Source organism: Diabrotica virgifera, chromosome 9 (genome assembly GCF_917563875.1).
Source record: "Diabrotica virgifera virgifera chromosome 9, PGI_DIABVI_V3a".
NCBI lineage: Eukaryota > Metazoa > Arthropoda > Insecta > Coleoptera > Chrysomelidae > Diabrotica > Diabrotica virgifera.
Window position 1 is genome coordinate 41,320,547 of NC_065451.1, and position 21,217 is coordinate 41,341,763.

Below are 21,217 nucleotides of genomic sequence, written 5' to 3' on the forward strand. Positions count from 1 at the left end.
TCCTGGCGATTTGCGGAAAAGTTCTTTTCTGCACAGTAGGTATAGTATTTTTCATGAGCATTTTTCAGTACGTAACAAATGATAGGGAAAAGGGTAAGTCCGTGATAATACACATTTATGACATTTATTCTAACATGAGATTTTAGTTAAATCTGACAGTTGTCACATTTTATTTTCAATTTGGAATAAAAACAAATCAAATGTGTTTCTTGCATTTATAAAATGGTATTTTCTTTGATTTGTATAGTCTTATAAATTATACAGATTATATTTGTAATATTATTATCTAATTAAAAAAAATTATTTTTTTATTATGGCGCCATCTATCGACAACTAGAATAAATGTTGTAAATGTCTGTAATCTCGGACGTGCCTTTTTTTCTGTCACATACAATTTAATGCGTTAGAAAGAAATCGAAAAACTGTGACGCACTGAAAGATGATCATGAGAAAAAGAATAGACTACCTCATTCTGAGTAACGTTATATATTCTGTTTACATCTGTGGTTAAAGTGTAGACAAATTATATAACCTGTAAGACAATTATTATACTTAATTATCGAATAGAAATTAAATTATGGATGTTACAACTGTTTTATTTGACAATTTTATTCTTAATAAATATTTTATAAGGTTTGTTCGTAGTACGATCCAATCGATCAGCAACCGTTGCCTACCATCAGACGCATGCGCAGTTAACAGTTAGCGCTGCGCAGTTAACAGTTCGAGTTCGTAGACTACGAACGCGCTTGCGTCTGACGGTTGGCAACGGTTGCTGATCGTTCTACGAACAAACCTATAATTATCAATTAACCAATAAGGATTTAGCAACCTCCGCAAGATACGTCGAATGAAGTAGGTTTGGTGTAAATCCGTGACTGCATAAATATAACGTCAAATGTGACATTGTTTTGTAATAATTATTTAAAATAGTTTAAATTCAAACAAATTAAGGTAGAGAATTAATTTTTTAACTGATTTCTGTGTAATTTGTTTAGGTATAAGGCATTTAAATTGATTAGTATTAATTAAACACAGTTTAAAATTTATAATTTATTGTTATAATAAATCTTCGATGTGGTTGTAGAAAAAGTATAGTGTGTAACACGTACAGAAAGGTAATTTCTAACTCGTTTGAACTGCGGCACTCGCTTGCGCTCGTACCGCAACTTTTCAAACTCGTGAGAAATTAGTACCTTTCTGCACTTGTTACACAATATCTATATTTTGTTAAAATTCAAGATAATTATCTAAATTAGACGAAAAAATTAGTTGTCCTACAAAATACAAGGTTTTATCAAAGAGTCCCCACTTTCCAACATGTATCATTCAAGAGGTCATGCAAAATGATTATTAACCACCTGATGTTTTTTTATTGGTTAGTTAATATTTATATAATTTTACACCCACATTGTCCTACAAATTGGGTGGTACATTGTCCTGCTCCTACGTTCAAAAGATGTGAATACCACAAGACCATTTTATATTAATAACTGTAGGACAAAGGTATCCCGTAACAAGGAAGTGTATTTTTCATACAAATCTATCCTACAATAAAACAGGTATGTATCGCTAGTCCAACAAGAATTATCATGCGCACAAAAAAAAAGGTGATGAAAAGGCCTATGCGTCTATATTTGTTGCTAACACAATGTAAACAACGCTGTGCGCATACGTCCGTGTACCACTGTAACTCTAATGTACGCAGTGTAACTCAAGCTACAACGTATCTTGTACCTTGTAGCGTTGTAGCTCGAATAGCAGAAAATAAATTGATTTTTAATTTCATGATTTTAAAATATGTATTTAATTGTAAGAACGGAATAAGAGGCCATGCAATTTGTAGGACAACGTGGGTCTTAAATTATACAAGGTGTCCCAAAAGTAGTGGAACGGTCGAATATTTCGCGAACTAAACATCGGATCGAAAAACTAAAAAATACGTGTTCAATCATTTTCAGAAATCTATCCAATGACACCAAACACCAACCCCCACTACACCACCTGGAGGTGGGGTGGGGGGTACCTTTATAATCTCAAATAGAAACCCCCAGTTTTTCTTGCAGATTTTAATTCGTTACGTAAAAGTAAGCAACTTTTATTCAAGACATTTTTTCGAACTGTGGATAGATGGCGCTATAATTGGGAAAAACGATTTATCCTGATACCGTAGGTAAATTATAGAAACGGTCTAATATCTCAAGAAATACACTTCCAAATGAGAAACTAAAAAACAGATTTTTAATATTGTTCGAAAACCTTTCGAATAACATCAAACGTAACCCTCCAACCCACCCCCTGGGGGTGGGATGGGGGGTAACCTTAAAATCTTAAATAGCAACCCCACTTTTTATTACAGATTCGGATCCGTCATGAAAAATGAAGTAACATTTATTTGAAACATTTTTTAGAATTGTTAATAGATGGCGCTTTAATTGGAAAAATACGATTTATTAGCGCCATCTATCAGAAATTTTAAAAAATGTTTCGAATAAATGTTGCTTAATTTTTTATGACGAATCCGAATCTGCGATAAAAAGTGGGGGTTGCTATTTACGATTTTAAAGTTACCCCCCACCCCACCTCCAGGGGGTGGGTTCGGGGGTCATGCTTGGTGTTATTCGATAGGTTTTCGAAAAAGATTAAAAATCTGTTTTTTGGTTTCTCATTTGGAAGTGCATGTCGTGAGATATTAGACCGTTTCTATAATTTTACCTGTGGTATCAGGATAAATCGTTTTTCCTAATTATAGCGCCATCTATCCACAGTTCGAAAAAATGTCTTGAATAAAAGTTGCCTACTTTTACATAACGAATCCAAATTTGTAAGAAAAACTGGGGGTTTCCATTTAAGATTTTAAAGTTACCCTCCACCCCACCTCCAGGGGGTGTAGTGGGGATTGGTGTTTGGTGTCATTGGATAGATTTTTGAAAATAATTAAACACGTATGTTTCAGTTTTTCGATCCGATGTTTAGTTCGCGAAATATTCGACCGTTCCGCTACTTTTGGGACACCCTATATAAATATTAATTAATGAACAGAAAAAAAAATCGGATGGCTTGTAATTATTTTTCATGACCTCGTTAATGATAATAATGATACATGTTGGAAAGGGGGGACCCTTTGATTTAAGACCTTTCATTTTGTACGACACATATTTTTTTTGGATAATTGAGATAATTATCAGTAGTAATTGCACGAGAGCTCTAAAATTATCGATTTGTTTCTCGAGTGACACTTTCGACAGTTCTAATTTCACGACCTGAAGGGGAGTGAAATTATGTCAAAGTGTCACAAGGAGAACAAGTCGATAATAATTTTAGATATCGAGTGTAATTCGCTGAGATTATTTCATGAATAAAACTGTCTTTTTAAATCATTTTAACTAATATTTTATTGATACCTTCACCTCAATATTTGCTAAACCTGTTTCTTGATGTTGTCTGTGACAAGTTGTAAAACATTAATTGTCATTAATGTTGAGAATTAACAAAAAAACCCAGTTAGTAGGAAATTTTTGATAATCGTCAAATCCACATTTATTTCACCCCTGCTACCCCTGTTAGCTACCACAGACAAAAATTCTTGTAAGGAAAAAAGTTGGGCGTCTAGTCAAAATGAAGCCACTCACGAAAAATTAGCTTGTTAGTTAACAAATTAATGGTGAAAATTGGCCTGGGATCCCGGACTAGATGTAATTTATTAGTATCATGACGCTATGATGATAATTAATAAAATAATTTTACTTACCTCATCTTCAACTTTCAAAGATTTCATAGATTTAATATCATTTTCAATTAGCACCTTCTCGTTCTGACTTGTATTAATGGCATTATTCTGTATTTCAGCAGTCACTTCCGCCTCTAAAGCTTGGTTCTCCATCCTCGTGAAAATCACATTTAACATTTGCGTCAAGGTGGCTCTAGCCGTTGTTTGATTGACCAGGTTTTTGCTGGCGAGGAAAATGTTATAGCAGGTCCGAACTGCCATGAGGACAGTGCCTTCGTGGACTTCCACATACTGACTGGTGACTACTGTTAGAAGAGCTTTGATTATTTGAAGTTGGACCCCTAGAAAGAAGGATTTAAAAATATATTACCGAGATGACCTAGAAATTGTACAAAAGGTACTTCAGAAAAAGAAGTTGATGTAAGAAAGTAGAATACCTCGACTTTATTAAGTTGTGTACACACTGTCGAAGCTTCCATGTAACCACTGTTAAAAATCTTGCAAATAAATATTTTAGACTACTATGAAATAATTCCATTTTTATTTTTAACCAACAGAAATATTTGTTAATAGTACCTAATTCAGTAAATAGCCAACTAGACGCACGAAAATATTGGCGAGATTATGTGAATCCGTTGCACGTTATTATACGTTGTTATCACATTTGGCAGTGGTAACGCAGGAGGAACCTCGCTATCGCTCGGGACTAGCTCGTTTCTGAAAATTTTGAAGGAGCGACAGCTCTAGAGACGGCGCGTGGGCACGCTGTGTATATCACAGTGATGTGGGATATCACTGGTATATCAGTATTGCAACCATTTTTTGGATTGGTAACGTTGGTTTAGTACCTATTACAGATTGTCAAAAATTTTGACACACTGGAATTCATTCATGGTAAGCTAGAGGAAAGAAACATTTCTTACTAAATGTTCGTTCCTTTCTTTGGGAAGTTTTAGGAACAAGTCTAGTCCTAATTAGTTTGACAGTTATATTGTACAAAATAAAAAATTTTCTAGACTAGACTACTAGGTACTACTAGACTCCAGTAATTTCTACAGAGTTTCAATAGTATTCAAACAACTTTTCAGTACACTTAAATTTAAATTTACTACAATTGATTTGCTGTGGTACCTTGGAAGCTCTGAATTTGTTTTTCCTTATAAATATGGGCCCCATTCTAACTGCTTTCTTTTGGTTTCGTAATATTCAATTGTCAATTACACCATCTTTTACAGGGTTGTCGCAGGAAAAAAGTGTAGTGAAATTTAATAAACTATCATAGTCTAAAATTCTTTTAGTTTAAAAAAGTTTAAAATTCGGATTTTCGCATGAATATATTTTGTCAAAATGAACAATTTTGTAATCTTCATATCCGATAAAATTAATTATCAGTTTTTAACATGGAAATATTTCTAATAAAATTAGTAACTTTACACAGGAAAAAGAAGATAAATGAATCTACCGGATTCTCATATTATAAATATGTTTACAACAAAGTATTTTTATCAGTAAAGTTATATATCGGGTTGATGTTGTTAACGGTTTTTACCATGTTTGGTTTTTATTAGTTATTGTGCTTAAAAATGTTAATATCAAATAATAACATTTACCACTGGTAAGAGAAGTGTTTTTGCTACAGCAGAAATAAAAATACCGGATTTCATAATTTTGGTATTTATTGGGTTTTCGCTCGAATCCCTCGATATGTTCTTTTTCCTACTTGTTCATTTTTTTTATGTTAATTTTATGGTAATAATATACAGGGTGTCCAGAAACTCTACCGACAAATGAAGACAGGAGATTCCTCAGATAATTATAAGATATTTTAACCCAATTGACGTAGTCCGAAAATGCTTCCTAAGAGAACTAGATCTCTTTGAAGATGGCGTCTAGTAACTAGTTTTTCTTAAATAGCTCGAGAACACTTCTATTGAGATAAACAAAAATTGGTACACATATTTATCTTCCAGAAATAAGTCGATTCCATACATTGCGAATTTCTAGCACCGGTCATTTTCAAAGAGCTCTAGCTCCCTTAGTAAGCATTTTCGGACTAGGTAAATTGAGCTAAATTGTCTTAAAATTATCTGAAAAATCTCCTGTCTTCGTTTGTCGGTAGAGTTTCTGGTCGGTAGAGTATAATTTTATGGTAGAATAGAATAGAATAGAAATATGCTTTATTGCCACTGAAAATTTTTACAATTTTATGGACAAAGCTTACATACAGTCAAAAGAAAACATAATATCAATAACAAACAACAACTACAATTTACTAAAATTAGATAAATGGTCAATATATGTACAGTATAATATAAGATATAAAAGCCACGACAAAAACAATGTATTGCAAAATTTAAATAAATTGCAAACTGAACATACTTACAACAAATAAAATAAAATACATAGGGAACTGACAAGTTTATGCTACTGCGTATGAAACCCAATTTTCTTAGTTATTCATTAAGAAATTCTTACATTGAATTCTTCTATGAATAATATCTTTGGTTTATTTATTATTTATTGTTATACCTATTACATTTTGGGAATAGTGTTTTGTTTAATTTTATCCCAAAGGATTGAATACAAAAACTTATATTTGGGAGGTTCAAAATAATTTTTTTAAATAAGATTTTTTACATTTGGTTTTGGTAACACTTTAGAAAAATTCACGCGTCACCACTGTGTGTACACTATTTTGTTCAATTTTGTTCAAGCTTACCAAACTACTTTCATATACTGTCACAATACGTAATATTTACGTATTATTTAATTTATGAGATTGAGAGGGAAGAATAGCTGGAGTTACAGAGTTTGAAAGATTCAGAAATGACGATATAAGGAGACAGCTGGAACAAGAACCGATGATAATAAGGAAGATCGAAAACAAACAATTGAGCTGGTTTGGCCACATACAAGGAATGGAGCAAAAGAGACTAACAAAGAAGGTACATGAAGCCAAAATGGGAAACGAAAGAAAAAAGGGAAGGCCGAGGAAGACATGGATGGACCAGATCCAAGATATAGGGGAAAGGAGACACATGAGTATAAGAGATGTGAAGAACCTGGTCACCGATAGAAGTGCATGGAAGAAATGGATAAGAGGCGGAACCTGACATCCGGCGCCCTGAAGGGCACTAAGGATTATGAGAAAGAAGAGATTGAGAAAATGCAAAATGAGGAAATCCGAGAAAATTATGTACAGGAAATGATACAGCTAAATATAGTAGACCAGGGGCCTGATTCTAATTCATTTCGAGGTCGCAATTTAATTTCGACTCCGACATGACAGTCGCAATTTATAGCGATTCTAATTCATTTCGATATTAGCTCCAACTGGGGATATTAACGTTATTATTTTGACACCGCTCAGAATTTGGGTTGGTCCTCCTGCTTATTGGATTTATTGGCTATGCAACCAACGCAACGTTTGTTGATAGTCTGGGCAAATTATCGAAAAAATGTCACTTTTGGGAAAAGTTATTTACCAGTTATTTTATTGCTAAAATCTAATCTCAAGATTGCATATATTAGTAATATATGGGGTATGACAAGTCCGCAGAAAGTGTGTTATTTTATTTATAAACAAATTACCACTCCTAAATCTTATTTTTTTTTAATTAGTGCTCTGTAACTCATAAGGTTTTTCCTTTAAACCGTAAACACTCAAATAAAAATTCACCGTAATTTAATTCTGCACAAAGTTATTTTTTTTCCGATTTCTTTCAACAAAAATTTTACTCGGAAAATCCGAGTTTTCCCAAAAAATCTGCAATTTTCAATTAAAATTTTAGGGAAGTAATTATTTATCAATAATTAAACAAATTGGTGACATAAAAGATTTTTTATAGTAGATTATATATCAGGAGGCCGGCGACAATCTAACCAATAGTTTAGCAATAATTAAAATGTTAATTAAAAAATTTCGGTCGAAATAATAACCAGAAAGATTATGGTACACCAGAATAACTATGATTTTCGTATAAAAAAAGCACTATACCTATTCAACTTACTTTACAGAATTGAAATTGGACTACTTGAGCGGTCTCAGGAATGTTATAAAGAAACAATTTTTTTCGCCTATAAACAAACAGAACCCCTCAGAAAATATTAGATTAAATTAAATTAAGTTAACGCTGTTGAAAAGGGCACCGTTGTTGTTCTGTGCCCTTTTCGAAGAAAAAAAAATTGAATTGCGAGGAGTGGTTCCAGATATAACCGGTCAAATTTGACCGGAATTTGCGACAGAGTTATAAACAACAGGATTTCAATCTTTGAACCATTACCTTTTTTATTCCGGTCCTCTTTGTACATACAAATTTCCATATCTTCAAGACACAAAACAAAACATTTTTGTATAACAAAAAAGATTGATGTCACCAAGTTATTTAATTATTGGTAAATAATTACTTCCCTAAAATTTTAGCTGAAAATTAAAGATTTTGTTTGGAAAACCCGAATTTTCCGAGGAAAATTTCCGCCGAAGGAAATCGAAAAAAGAATATCTATGTGCAGAATTAAATTACAGTGAATTTTTATGTGAGTGTTTTTGGTTTAACGTTAAAATCTTTTGAGATACAGAGCAATAATTGAAAAAAAGATTTCGGAACGCTAATTTGTTTATAAACCAAATAGCACACTTTCTGCGGACTTTGCACTTTGCATAGCTATATTACTAATATGAAATCTTAAGATTTGATTCCAGCATGTCAGCAATAAAATAGCTGGTACATAATTTTCCTTGTTTTATACTAATTTTCCCAGATTATTACCTTACATGTTTCATTGAGTTGATAATTACGTTGTGGACATTTTCAATGATTATACATATTTCTAATTTAATACTATTCTATCTAATTCCTCCAAAACCAGCAAATTTTCATAAAACCCAACCATATTAATACCTTTTGCTTTAGTTTTCCTTGCAACACATCTCATTCATGTCCGTGTCACAATAATTTCGACTCGAAATTATAATTTCAACCACTTTTGAGGAGTCGAAATTAATTGCGACCTATCGAAATTTAGTGACGTCCTTTCTTCTTCTAAAAGTGCCTATCTTCTGGAGATGTTGGCGACCACATTGACCCATCTTATTCTATTTACGGCAGCTCGAAATAGATCAGTTGACGTTAGACCAGTCCACTTCCTAAGATTGGCCAGCCAGGATATACGTCTACGTCCAGGGCCTCTCCTGCCCTCAATCTTGCCTTGTAGAATCAACTGCAGCAGTCGGTATTTTTCATTACGCATAATGTGGCCGAAGTAAGCCAATTTTCTGTTCTTTACGGTGTTAAGTATTTCTTTGTCTTTTCTTAGCCTCTGGAGAATAGTTATATTAGTTGTGTGGTGTATATATGAGACCCTCAACATACGTCGGTAGCACCACATTTCAAACGCCTCTAACCGTTTTATGGCATCTTCTGTCAGGCTCCAGCTTTCAACTCCGTATAGGAGGACACTAAAGACGTAACATCTAAGAATTCTTATGCGTATATTGATACTTAAAGACAAGTTGCAGAGAATTTTCTTAAGACTGTTACAAGAGCTTCTGGCTTTATCAATAAGAGTTTTTATTTCGTAGCTATGATCCCAAGTATCCTTAATGTTGCAGCCCAGGTAGCATATTTTCTGTACTCTCTCTAGGGGTGAGAGGTATGCTAACAGGTAGCATATTTTTGTCTTCTTACAGTCGTTAGTCCTTTAGTTAGTTCAATTGAAATCCACAAGGATCGCATAGTCGCATTTCAACGTCGCCATATTGATTGCGACCTGTTTTGAGTCGAAATTTGAATTAGAATCAGGGCCCAGAGCAATGATGTCGAAAAGCTAAGGCAACAAATGGAAAAATCAATTACAGGGACAGCAGAACTCAGAAAAAGTAGGACGAGAAAAATGAAATGGTTTGATAAAAAATGTCAAGAAAAACTACAAGATAGACAGAAAAAGTTAAAAATTATGTTTCGACAAGAAACAACAGAAAGTAAAGAAAACTATATAACATCACGACGAGAGACAAGAAAACTAATTAGAGCAAAAAATGAACAACAGCAATATGAAGAAATGGAAAGGAATATACAACAGTCAAATAATCGAGCATTTTACAAATCGGTGTCAAACGAAAAAGGCTTCAGATCTAACTGCGTATCTGTACTCAGGAAAAATAATGATGAATTAATAATCAATGAAGAGGAGCTATTCCAAACATGGCAAGAATATTTCAAAAATTTACTAGACATACATCAACAGGAAGAGCATGGAGAGTATAAGTATATATCTTGGGGTGGCTCTACCGGTAGAGGTTTGGGTTTTATAATGCTCTTGACACAAGAGAAGCACTTTTTAGTCTACAGATACTCATCCCGTGCTGCAGAGATGCGAACAAAAAGACTACGATATTCGATGATAAATGATAATTTCGTACTTTACAAAGTTTTCCATAAGATCGGAATCGACTACAGAGACATTCGAACAATAGCGAGTCTCTATTGGGGTCAAACAGCCAAAGTGGAAGTAGGATCTACATTGATCAGTAAAATTGAAATCAAGAAAGGGGTACGGTAGGGCTATATTTTGTCTCCTACTCTCTTTAACATATACAGTCGAACCCGCTTATTGGAATAGCCTTCGTGCCAAGCAAAAATATTCTTATATTTTTGCTGTATAGCTGTTCACGTGGGCTCAAAATGGTTTGACTCAGCCATGTTGTCTTTTTAATATATAAAAGAATTTAGATGTGATTTATTCATTTTAAGGTGTTGTTATACCCGATATCTGTGGCTTTTGCCCAGTATCCATGTATTTTATTGTGTCGTTTAGCAATTACTCTTCTATGAAGGTTTTATAAGAGGACGAAGCTCTGATGATGGCACGTTATGTGTTGAAAGTACTTAGCTGATAATAAAACATTTTTTACACACTATCAAAAGTTTTTTGAGAACATACACCTGTTTGCCGTTTTGACCTATTTAGAAGTGTGTACAAGTCTTACAGTCTTTTCCAATTTCCAATTTATATTTCGTAAACCGGGATATTCCTATAACCGGTACTCTAATAAGCGGGTTCGACTGTACTCGGAAGAACTAAATCTCACATTTTATCCTTTTTCGCGATAACGTGATGAAAAATTTTGCAATTTTGAAAAAAATTCGTAAGTGCCTCGAGGAAGGGTGTAGTAATACGTAGGAATTTTTTTTTATTTTTTTTCTTCTTCTTCTCTTTGTGGAATTTATGGATATGGGGAGAACCAATTAGCTTTAATAAAACGCGACTATTCACGTTACACAAGTGAGCGCGACTACTCCCGGGTTAAGACAGCGCTAGAGGAAAGAACAGAGGGCATAAAGATAAATGGCAAAATAATTAATAACATAAGGTATGCTGATGACACTGTGATTCTCGCGAGTAGAATGGAGGAGCTGAGTTGCCTGATAGGGGCAACAATAGTACATAATACGGGCTCAAAATCTTAACATCACAAAAACCAAACGGATGCTAGTATGCAAGACCCAACAACGAGCAAGACAACTGATACTAGACAATCAAAGAATTGTACACGTGGATTACATTTACCTAGGAACAACAGTTAATTCCAGTTAGACCGAGCACGTGGCCAACGAGGAAGTACTACGCCACATAATGAAGGAGAGAGAGCTAAAGTTGGGAGTGTTTGGGTCACGTTATAAGGCACAGTAAATATTGAGTAATTCAGCTAATTATCCAAAGGAAAATAGACAGCAGAAAAGGTCCAGGGAAGAGGAAACACTCGTGACTCCAAAACTTGCGACAATGGTTCGGATTGTCATCAGAATATCCATGTTAATTGCCAACGTTCGAAACGCACAAGGGACGTGAAGAAGAAGGAGAAACGACATCATTAAAAGGGATGAGATGAGGAATGCCATGGCAGAACTTTCAGTTACAAAAAAACTTCCCAGATCAAACATCTCAGACATAATATGTCACAAAACTCAGATGTTTTGAGAAAAAAATCCTCAGAAGGATCTTCAGACTCTTCAAATAAGACCACAAACCATACATACTCATAGACGTTTCACGTAAATTGTAAAGGTCAAGACAGCAAATTAGTTACCATTCCAATCCAGAGATGTCGCTGTCAGTCAATTCTCTTGTCATATTTTTAACAACTGACAGTTGACAATTAAATTAATTTGTTATTTACTTTTTATTTTACAGTTTGTGGCGGCTTAATTATTCTATTTTAGTGGTGTTACGTTTTTAATTAGATTTAATCACAATTTTAATCAAGTGTATTAACCTCCTCTCCATTTTTATGAGTAGAATTTTTAGTTTACATTGATCATCCCGTGTTGTGTTTCTCCACATTAAAAAAAAAACAATATACCCTATTCCACGAACATACGCCTGTTTTGGATTACTTCGACAACGAATATTTTACTGTGCAAAATAAGAAGAACGAAAGTAAATTGCAAATTACATTGTTGTTTATTGGAATAATTATTAGCGCCATTTACTTTCGTACTTCTTATGTTACACAGTAAAATATTCGTTGTCGAAGTAATCCAAAACAGACGTATGTTCGTGGAATGGCCCATATAATAGATCCTGAAACAGTTTATTCCAATAGACAAGTGTGTCATCAACATTTCGGACCTATGTATTTTTGGAAGTTTGTAAAAGATTATAAGGTAATATTTATCTAAACAATCATCCTACAAGATTCTTTCAAAAATTTTCATTCAACTCGATACACATCAGTGCTTTCACGTGACACATAGTAGTAGTGTTTAGCATTTTGAAAACAAATTGGAATATTTGAAGTTTTCAGTAAAATATGGAATAAAACATTGAATTGTCTTTCTGTTGTTTTAATTTCCTGGGAAATTTCATCAAAAATCCCGCAAAATTTATAATTTGAAATTCTCACCTAACTAAAATTTTTCAATTTAGTTCCCATTCCAATCAAGAGATGGCGTTAATTCGATCCGAAAGATTAACATGGTCGTGAAACGTCTATGAGTATGTATGGTTTGTGAATAAGACTATGACTACAAATACTAACCAATGCTTTACTTACTTCACTATTACTTATACATACATACCTTCATCAGTCTGTGGTCCTGTAAAACAATTACAAATGGTCTCAACTATTCTATCTATCAGCAACTTCCCAGGAGTGGTAGAATCTGGGATGTTGGCAGTTAAATGACCATAAGCTATTAACTTTTGCAGGCAATCTAAAGCAGTGACAACTATTCGGGCTGATTTACTTTGGCAGGCCAGTTCGAAGGGTAGAAAATACTTTTCTGTTGTGATTATGTTGGCATCTCCACTCTTTGGCTGAGGAAGGGCATCAGAGATATTTTCTCCATTTGGCGCTTCAGCAGTTTCCTTTTTAAGTTGTTCTAAAATCCAATAATTTATTTATTAAATTACAATTAAACCAGTCAAGAAAGAAAAAAAGCTGAAAAAATCTTGTATTAACCTGTATATTACATTGTCCTGTATTAAAAAATACAGATACTACTACTCCAGAACTACAGCTACTCCAGAATAACAAGCGCCACCCAATACTTCTACTTTCTCTCTTCCCAAAACAGTTCTTCGGAAAAAACAAATAGCCCAAAGTTAATACATCAGATCAAGAAATAGAACTCACTGAACCCATTTATAAACTATATTGACTCCCACTCTCCTCCCCTCATAATCAACAGCCATCAGTTCAATAATATCATCTTCTACAAAATACACACAGACCAAGGGATGTTCTTAGCATTGCTGAAGACTTCACAGAAGATATTCCAAAATACAAATTTTAGAAGAACTCCGTTCTCATGCAAACAATAAAAAGCTAAAAACTCAAAGGCACTCCAGTTTGAAGAGTAGAAAATACTTTTCTGTTGTGACTATCTTGGCATTTGCACTCTTTGGTTGAGGAAGGGCATCAGAGATATTTTCTCCATTTGGAGCTTTAGCCGTTTCCTTTTGTAGTTGTTATAAAATTCAATAATTTATTTATTAAATTACAATTAAACCAGTCAAGACAGAAAAAAGGTTTTCAGAAAAAATCTTGTATTAACCTGTATATTATATTGCCCTGTATTAAAAAAATTCAGATACTACTACTCCAGAACTCCAGCTACTCTAGAAGAACAAGCGCCACCTAATACTTTCTCTTTTCCCAAAACAGTCCTTCGGAAAAACAAAAAACCCAAAGCTAATACATCAGATCAAGAAATAGAACTCACTGAACCCATTTATAAACTATATTGACTCCCACTCTCCTCCCCTCATAATAAACAGCCATCAGTTCAAACAGCTCCTAGAAAATACACACAGAGCAAGGGATCTTCTTAGCCAGAAGACTTCACAGAAGATATTCCAAAATACAAAACAATAAAAAGCTAAAAACTCGTGTCACAAAGCTAAAAAACAAATTATTAGATCAATTTCAAGAATTAAGTTATGACCAATCTGACATCAAGACAGATTTACTTTGACAGGCCAGTTCGAAGGGTAGAAAATACTTTTGTTGTGATTATGTTGGCATCTCCGCTTTTCGGTTGAGGAAGGGCATCAGAGATATTTTCTCCAATTGCAGCCTCAGCCGTTTCCTTTTTAAGTTGTTATAAAATTTAATAGTTTATTTACATTAAATTTTAAATTGAATCAGTTATTTCAAAAACAACATATTATCTCACAATATGTAAATTTTTCAGGAAACGTAAAAATCTTTCCATTTATAGTTGGGTATTATGAGGTAATACTATATTTTATACACAATTCAAATAGAGGCGTGAGACAGGGTGACACATAATCACCAAAACTTTTTAATCAGGCCTTGGAAGATATTTTTAAAAGATTAGAATGGGAAGAAAAAGGTATAAAAATTTGTGGACAACGCTTGAACCACCTAAGGTATGCTGATGACATCCTATTGATAACCGATAAAAAAGAAGAAATCCATAAGGAAAAATTTCCTGTAGCTGGCTGTATACCATTAATTACAAAAATTGAAGAAAAAATCTTCTGTGTAAAAGGCATATTTATTTAAAACCCCAATAAAGGGCTACATTAAAAAACAGAACGTTTTCGCTCTAAAGAGAGTATCATCCGTGTTCTAAGCAAGCTCTACATGCTAAGCCACCAAAAATACATGGGTTAAAACCATTAAAATGCCGACCAAAAGTCTTACATTGGCATGTTATATATTAAACCCTGGCGATGGGTAAAATTTAAACAAGATATACCTCAAAGCATCATATGACTATTGGGACCGTGCAAGTTCAGCAAAGCGACACCTATTTCTACGCTCTGCAACTTTATTCGCACTTTTAATTATATTGGCCAATTATATTAGTCCTGGTTACTGGATAATTGTCAAGGCCATAGTCCAAAAAAATAATAAGAAGAAAAAATAAGATTCAGGTTATGTTATTAAAACGTAAACAATTGTATGTAGTAAATAAAATTAGTTACTAAAATGCAGTACTGCAAGCAAAATACAATTAATTAAATTTACCTTTATATAATAATTGCATATCATATCAATATTGTGGAGCAACATATAATTTTTCTTCTTCAATGACAATAGATTTGAAATATATGTCAATTTGACAATTTCAATTGACAATATGAATTATTTAAGAAAGTTGCAATATTTCTCCTCTATTTGCCCACGATCGTTTCTCAATTCCCTTCCAAGTACTTGCACACCGCGAATACCATGTGCATGTGTGTGGTTGAGTTACCTTTCTCTTTGTGAAGACAGAGAAATCAACTCAACCACCCACATGCACGTGGTATAGTCATATGATGCTTTGAGGTATATCTTGTTTAAATTTCACCCATCGCCAGGGTTTAATATACAGGGTGTCCCGAAAAGATTGGTCATAAATTATACCTCAAATTCTGGGTTCAAAAATAGGTTGATTCAACCTCACTGACCTATATACAATAGTGCACCCAAAAAAAGTTATAGTCCTTTGAAGTTACAAAATGAAAATCGATATTTTTTCATATATCGAAAACTCTTACGAGATTTTTTATTGAAAATGGAGATGTGGCATTCTTATGGCAGTAGCATCTTGAAAAAAAAAATTAAAATGAAATTTGAGCACCCCATAAAAATTTTATGGGGGTTTTGTTCCCTTAAACTCCCCCAAACTTTTGTGTACGTTCCAATTAAATTATTATTGTGGCACCTTTAGTTAAACACAATGTTTTAAAAACTTTTTTGCCTCTCAGTAATTTTTCGATAAGCCAGTGTTTATCGAGATATTTTGAATATTTGTCAAATCCACCACATATTTGTATATGGTTAAGTACGATTATAGAGACCTGTTTATAATCTGAAAATTTATTTATAATTTACATTTTTAGGTATATTTTGAAAAAGAAGCCACATCTCGATAAAAGGTGACTTATCAAAAAAAGACTAAGAGGCAAAAAGTTTTAAAAACACTGTGTTTAACTAATGGTATCACAACAATAGTTTAATTGGAACGTACACAAACATTTGGGGGGTTTAAAGGAACAAAACCCCCATACAATTTTTATGTAAATATATTAAAAAAGAAGCCGCATCTCGATAACAACTCGCTTATCGAAAAAATACTAAGAGGCAAAAAAGTTTTGAAAATGTTGTGTTTAACTAATAGTATCACAATAATGAATTAATTGGAACGTAGACAAAAGTTTGGGGGGGTATAAGGGAACTAAACCCCCATAAAATTTTTATGGTGTGGACAAATCTCACTATACTTTTGTTTTAAGATGTTCTTGCTATAAGAATGATATACGCCCATTTTCAATAAAAAATCTCTAACAGTTTTCGACATATTGAAAAAAATCGATTTTCATTTTCTAACTTCAAAGGGCTGTAACTCTTTTTATGAACACATTTGTACTAAGGTAAGTTAGGTTCAATCGAGCTCTTTTTGACTCCAGAATGTGTGGTATAATTTATGACCAATCTTTTCGGGACACCCTGTATACCTAACACACCAATGTAAGACTTTTGGTCGGCATTTTAAGGGTTTTAACCCATGTATTTTTGGTGGCTTAGCATGTAGAGCTTGCTTAGAACACTGATAATGCTCTCTTTAGAGCGAAAACATTCTGTTTTTTAATGTAGCCCTTTATTGGGGTTTTAAATAAATATACCTTTTACACAGAAGATTTTTTCTTCAAAAAAGAAGAATTGTTTGAAATGATGAAAGAACTGGACATAGAAGCCGGAAAAATCGGCCTTAATATGAATTACAGCAAGACCAAAATCATAAGAAATACAGATAAGGCCATCACAACGACGATCAGAGAAGATGAAATAGAACAAGTTCATAATTATATTCTGGGTCAAATTGTAAAACCCAACAAGGAAATCCAAACAGCAGAGATCAAAAGACGAGTCAGACTAAATTCCCTGTTCTCACTTATGGGCTATGGGTACATAATTCGCAAATATTTTACATGTATCCCTACTTTTTCTGTCTTTACACGGCAAATTACGTGTAGTAAAATTCCCACTGGTATTTATATGTAAACATTACTAGAATGTCATTCTACTTGAAAATGTCATCATTAATTTAAAGAGATGGGTTTTGAATGTTCTTGGATAACTGTTATTTTTATAATTGGAAATTATTAATTCAGTTAATAAATGTGATAATTTTTTCACTAACTATGTATTCAGTGATTGTAATAATTTATTTGTACAACAAAGACTAATACTCAATCGAGAAAAGAAGAAAAGTGTTAAAGTGATTTTTTAATAATATATTGTTATGGAACGCTTACAATTTTGAACATCTTTAACAACAAAATACTTGGATCACAGAATATATTATCCTGATGTATTCTCTGCTTGGATCTTCCACAAATAAATAACTTTTTATTAAGTTCACGTCTTAAATCAATTATTTATCAAATACACTATATTTCAATAATATTTAATCAATAACTCAACATATTCCCGATGCAATGTCAAATATTTAAAATTGTCACTGATTGTCAGTGTCTGACTGACAATATATGCTGACAATATTATATTCGGCTGAGTGCGTTGTAAGACAAAGATAGATTTGGAAAATATTACCACGGCATTGTGTTTATTTTTTTCGAATCCTGAAAAAACCAATAAATATTTTTGAAAAATTTTAACGCAGAATGAAAGACTAAATTATTACCGAGGGCCGAAAGTCCCTTAGAATAAATAAAAAGTTTATTTTGAATAATATATTTGAAATTAAAAATCACACTAAATTTTCTCTTAGTTTTTCACCCCTGTAACTTATTAAAATAAACATTATAGAAGTTCTCAGGGACTTTCGGCCCTCGCTAATAACGTGATCTTTCATTCTGCGTTTAAATTTTTCAAAAATACTTATTAGTTTTCTCAGGATTCGAAAAAAACAGGGTTGGCATAGAATTTCCCCATCTTATAAAACCCAGTGGGTTTTTTCGGGTTTTTTCAATTGATAAAACCCACTATTATTGGGTTTTTTGGGGTTTTTTCAAAAATAGCAAATTTTCAGTTGAATGAACGTCATATACATATATTTATTTCTGAATAAAAACAAAAACTAGCATAAATACCATGAAGTAAGTAGTAGGTGAATACAAAACGAGAGAAACTGAAACTAAACTAATAAAACACTTATTTTAAACATGATATATAGACAAATAAAAAATAAACAAGCTTCTTGTTAAACAAAGCATCAGCAAAGCATATTAGTTATCAGAAAATCAGAATCTGTATTTTTGTCACATTCCGTTTCAATTTTGTTAACGTCTGCTCAACTGAAATCTAATTTTCTTCCACATCTACTGTTATTTGCTATAATTTCAGAATGATGTAATTTCACAACTCCAGAACGCCAAGGCAAAACGCACTCATCAATGCATCGCACAGTTAAAATTGACAAAATTAGGAGGTTTGTGCTCTAAATAAATCCCGAAGAAATATCAGTGATTCCCCATTATCCGGCTGTTGGCGTGGAGGCAAATGACGTAGTGCAGGTGCTGATGCACTGATGGCCAGTGATGCCAAATGTATTTATTTATGTCAAAAGTTGCTTTATTTTGTAAGCATATTTTGTTATTTTATTATTTTTGCAATAAAATTCATAATTTTTGTAAAACTTTTGATAGAGCAGAAACTATATATCAAATCTAAATAAAAAACTGAAAATCCCCAAAAAAACCCTAAAAACCCAAAAAAACCCGCCGGGTTGGGCTTTTTTAAAAAAACCCGGGTTTTTCCAACCCTGGAAAAAAATGAATCCCCATTTGAATAGCATTGCAGCCGAAAATACGTACCGATCCTCTTATGGTTCCCAAACATGGACGTTTACAAAAGCAAACATGGACAAGATCATAAAAACGCAAAGAGCAGTGGAAAGGCAAATATTGCACATAAGACTAATGGATAAAAAGAGAAACGAGTAGATAAGAGAGAAAACCAAAGTTAGGGATGTTAGACAAGAAGTTGCAAAATATACAGAGTTGTAATCAGACCAGTACTTATGACGCAGCTGAGACAATGTGCTTCACAAAAAAAGATGAAGAAAAATTGAGAATATTTGAAAGGAAAATACTCAGACAGATTATGGGCCCGATAAGAATGGACAACAGAGAAATGAGAAGAAGAATGAACCATGAACTAAGAAATAATGAAGGAAGAATATATAAATTAGATTTATTAACGTGCAGAGACTGAGATGGCTGGGACACAGAGAGAGAGAAGGAAAAATGACCTACTCCTTAAGAAGATCACCAGATGGAAACCAGAAACTGAAAGACCAAGGGGGAGACCCAGAGAGAGATGGGAGGACCAGGTCATGAGAGATATCAAAATACTGAAAGTGAGAAACTGGAGGGAACTATGCACATATCAAAATAAGTGCAAGAAAATTGTAACGAAAGCCAATTCATACAACAAACTTTGGCAACACACAAGTGCTATAAGTTAGATAAGCTATAAAAACATCTTTTTAGGAAATGTGTAGGAACATAAAGTTCATATGTAATTCAGTTAGTTTCTTCTGTAATGGCTATATTCTGCTTAAAGAAGCAACAAACATACCAAACCTAAGTGGTTAATACTTACACTACATCGCCAAGTCCATCAATTAATAACACAGATATGGTTAGAAGAAAGGATACATCATAGTGCCCATCCACAAAAAAGGGGACAAAATAAAATGCGTGAATTACAGAGGAATTTCACTCTTAAACACGGCATATAAAATCCTCTCAAACATCATTCTTAGTAGACTAACTCTTATGCTGAAAATGTCCTAGGAGAATATCAAGCCGGTTTTAGGGCAAACAGATCCACAATAGATCAACTATTCACGCTGACACAGCTTCTAGAAAAGGGATGGGAGTATAACAGACCCATACACAATCTCTTCATAGACTTTTGACAGGCATATGACAGCTTAGAAAGAAGCCAAGTATGGAATGCCATGGCGGAGTTCTCAATACCAAAGAAACTCATTCGGATGACTAAAGTCTGTATGGAGGGTGGAATATCAAAAGTATGTGTAAATAATAAACTGTCTGACAGCTTCGAAATCAACAGTGGACTCAAACAGGGTGATGCGTTATCTCCACTACTTTTTAACCTTGTATTAGAGAAAGCCATGAGGTCGGCCCAAATAAAAACAGAACTGCTATCGGTTCAAGGTGGTAAGTTATTACTAGCTTACGGAGATGACATTGATCTCGTTGGAGACTCCATCGTAGGGAAGGGCTGTAGGATTAATGAAGAGAAGACGAAATATATGTGTATAAATAGAACGACACGAAGAGACAGGATAGGACAAAATGTGACGGTCAACATCTTCAATTTTGAAAGAGTACAACATTTTAAGTATCTGGGGGCCGTAATCACAGCTGACAATGATGTTACTGAAAAAATAAAAGACAGAATCCAATCAGCAAATCGCTGTCTATTCGCACTGGATAAGCTTATAAAATCAAAAAATCTTACAAGAAGTTTTAAGATCAAAATCTATAAATCCATCGTCAGACCTGTACTACAACATATGGTTGCGAAACATGGACCATGACAAAATCAAACGAAGAACAGCTCAGACATTTTGAAGGAAAACGTCTTAAACGAAAAAAAAAATTAAAAGAACTCTACAATCACCCCTGTGATGTATCAAACACGTTATAAATAACGTGCATGTTATCCTGCATTTACGTTAAATTCTACAAATTGATGTGATGTATGACAAATAACGTTTCTCAAAAACGTTATCTGGTAACATAACATGTTCATTTTAACGGGACCTATTTAACCTCTTGCAAACAAGCTATACAGGAAAGAAATGAAGCACATAAGAATTACATACTCAGACGTACTAGAGAGAGAAAAACAGAATTTGAGAACAAAAGACGAAGAGCAGATAAACTGTGCAGGCAGAAAAAGAGAAAGTATGAAAACCAACGGATACTAAACATAGAGAGGGAGTTTAAGGAAAACGAAACACGTAGTGC

The 21,217-nt window shown here is 33.5% G+C and overlaps 1 protein-coding gene across 2 annotated transcripts in view; it reads right to left on the reverse strand.

Moving 5' to 3' along the window:
* LOC114333745 (brefeldin A-inhibited guanine nucleotide-exchange protein 1) overlaps nucleotides 1–21,217 on the reverse strand; it is a 130,895-nt gene that overhangs the window by 105,495 nt on the left and 4,183 nt on the right. For both annotated transcript variants that reach the window (XM_050662564.1, XM_050662565.1), the window contains exons 2-3: nucleotides 12,811–13,113; nucleotides 3,752–4,071 (exon numbers count right to left, since the gene is read on the reverse strand). In XM_050662564.1, coding sequence (XP_050518521.1) covers nucleotides 3,752–4,071; nucleotides 12,811–13,113 — 623 coding nt within the window. The remainder of the gene's footprint in view (nucleotides 1–3,751; nucleotides 4,072–12,810; nucleotides 13,114–21,217) is intronic.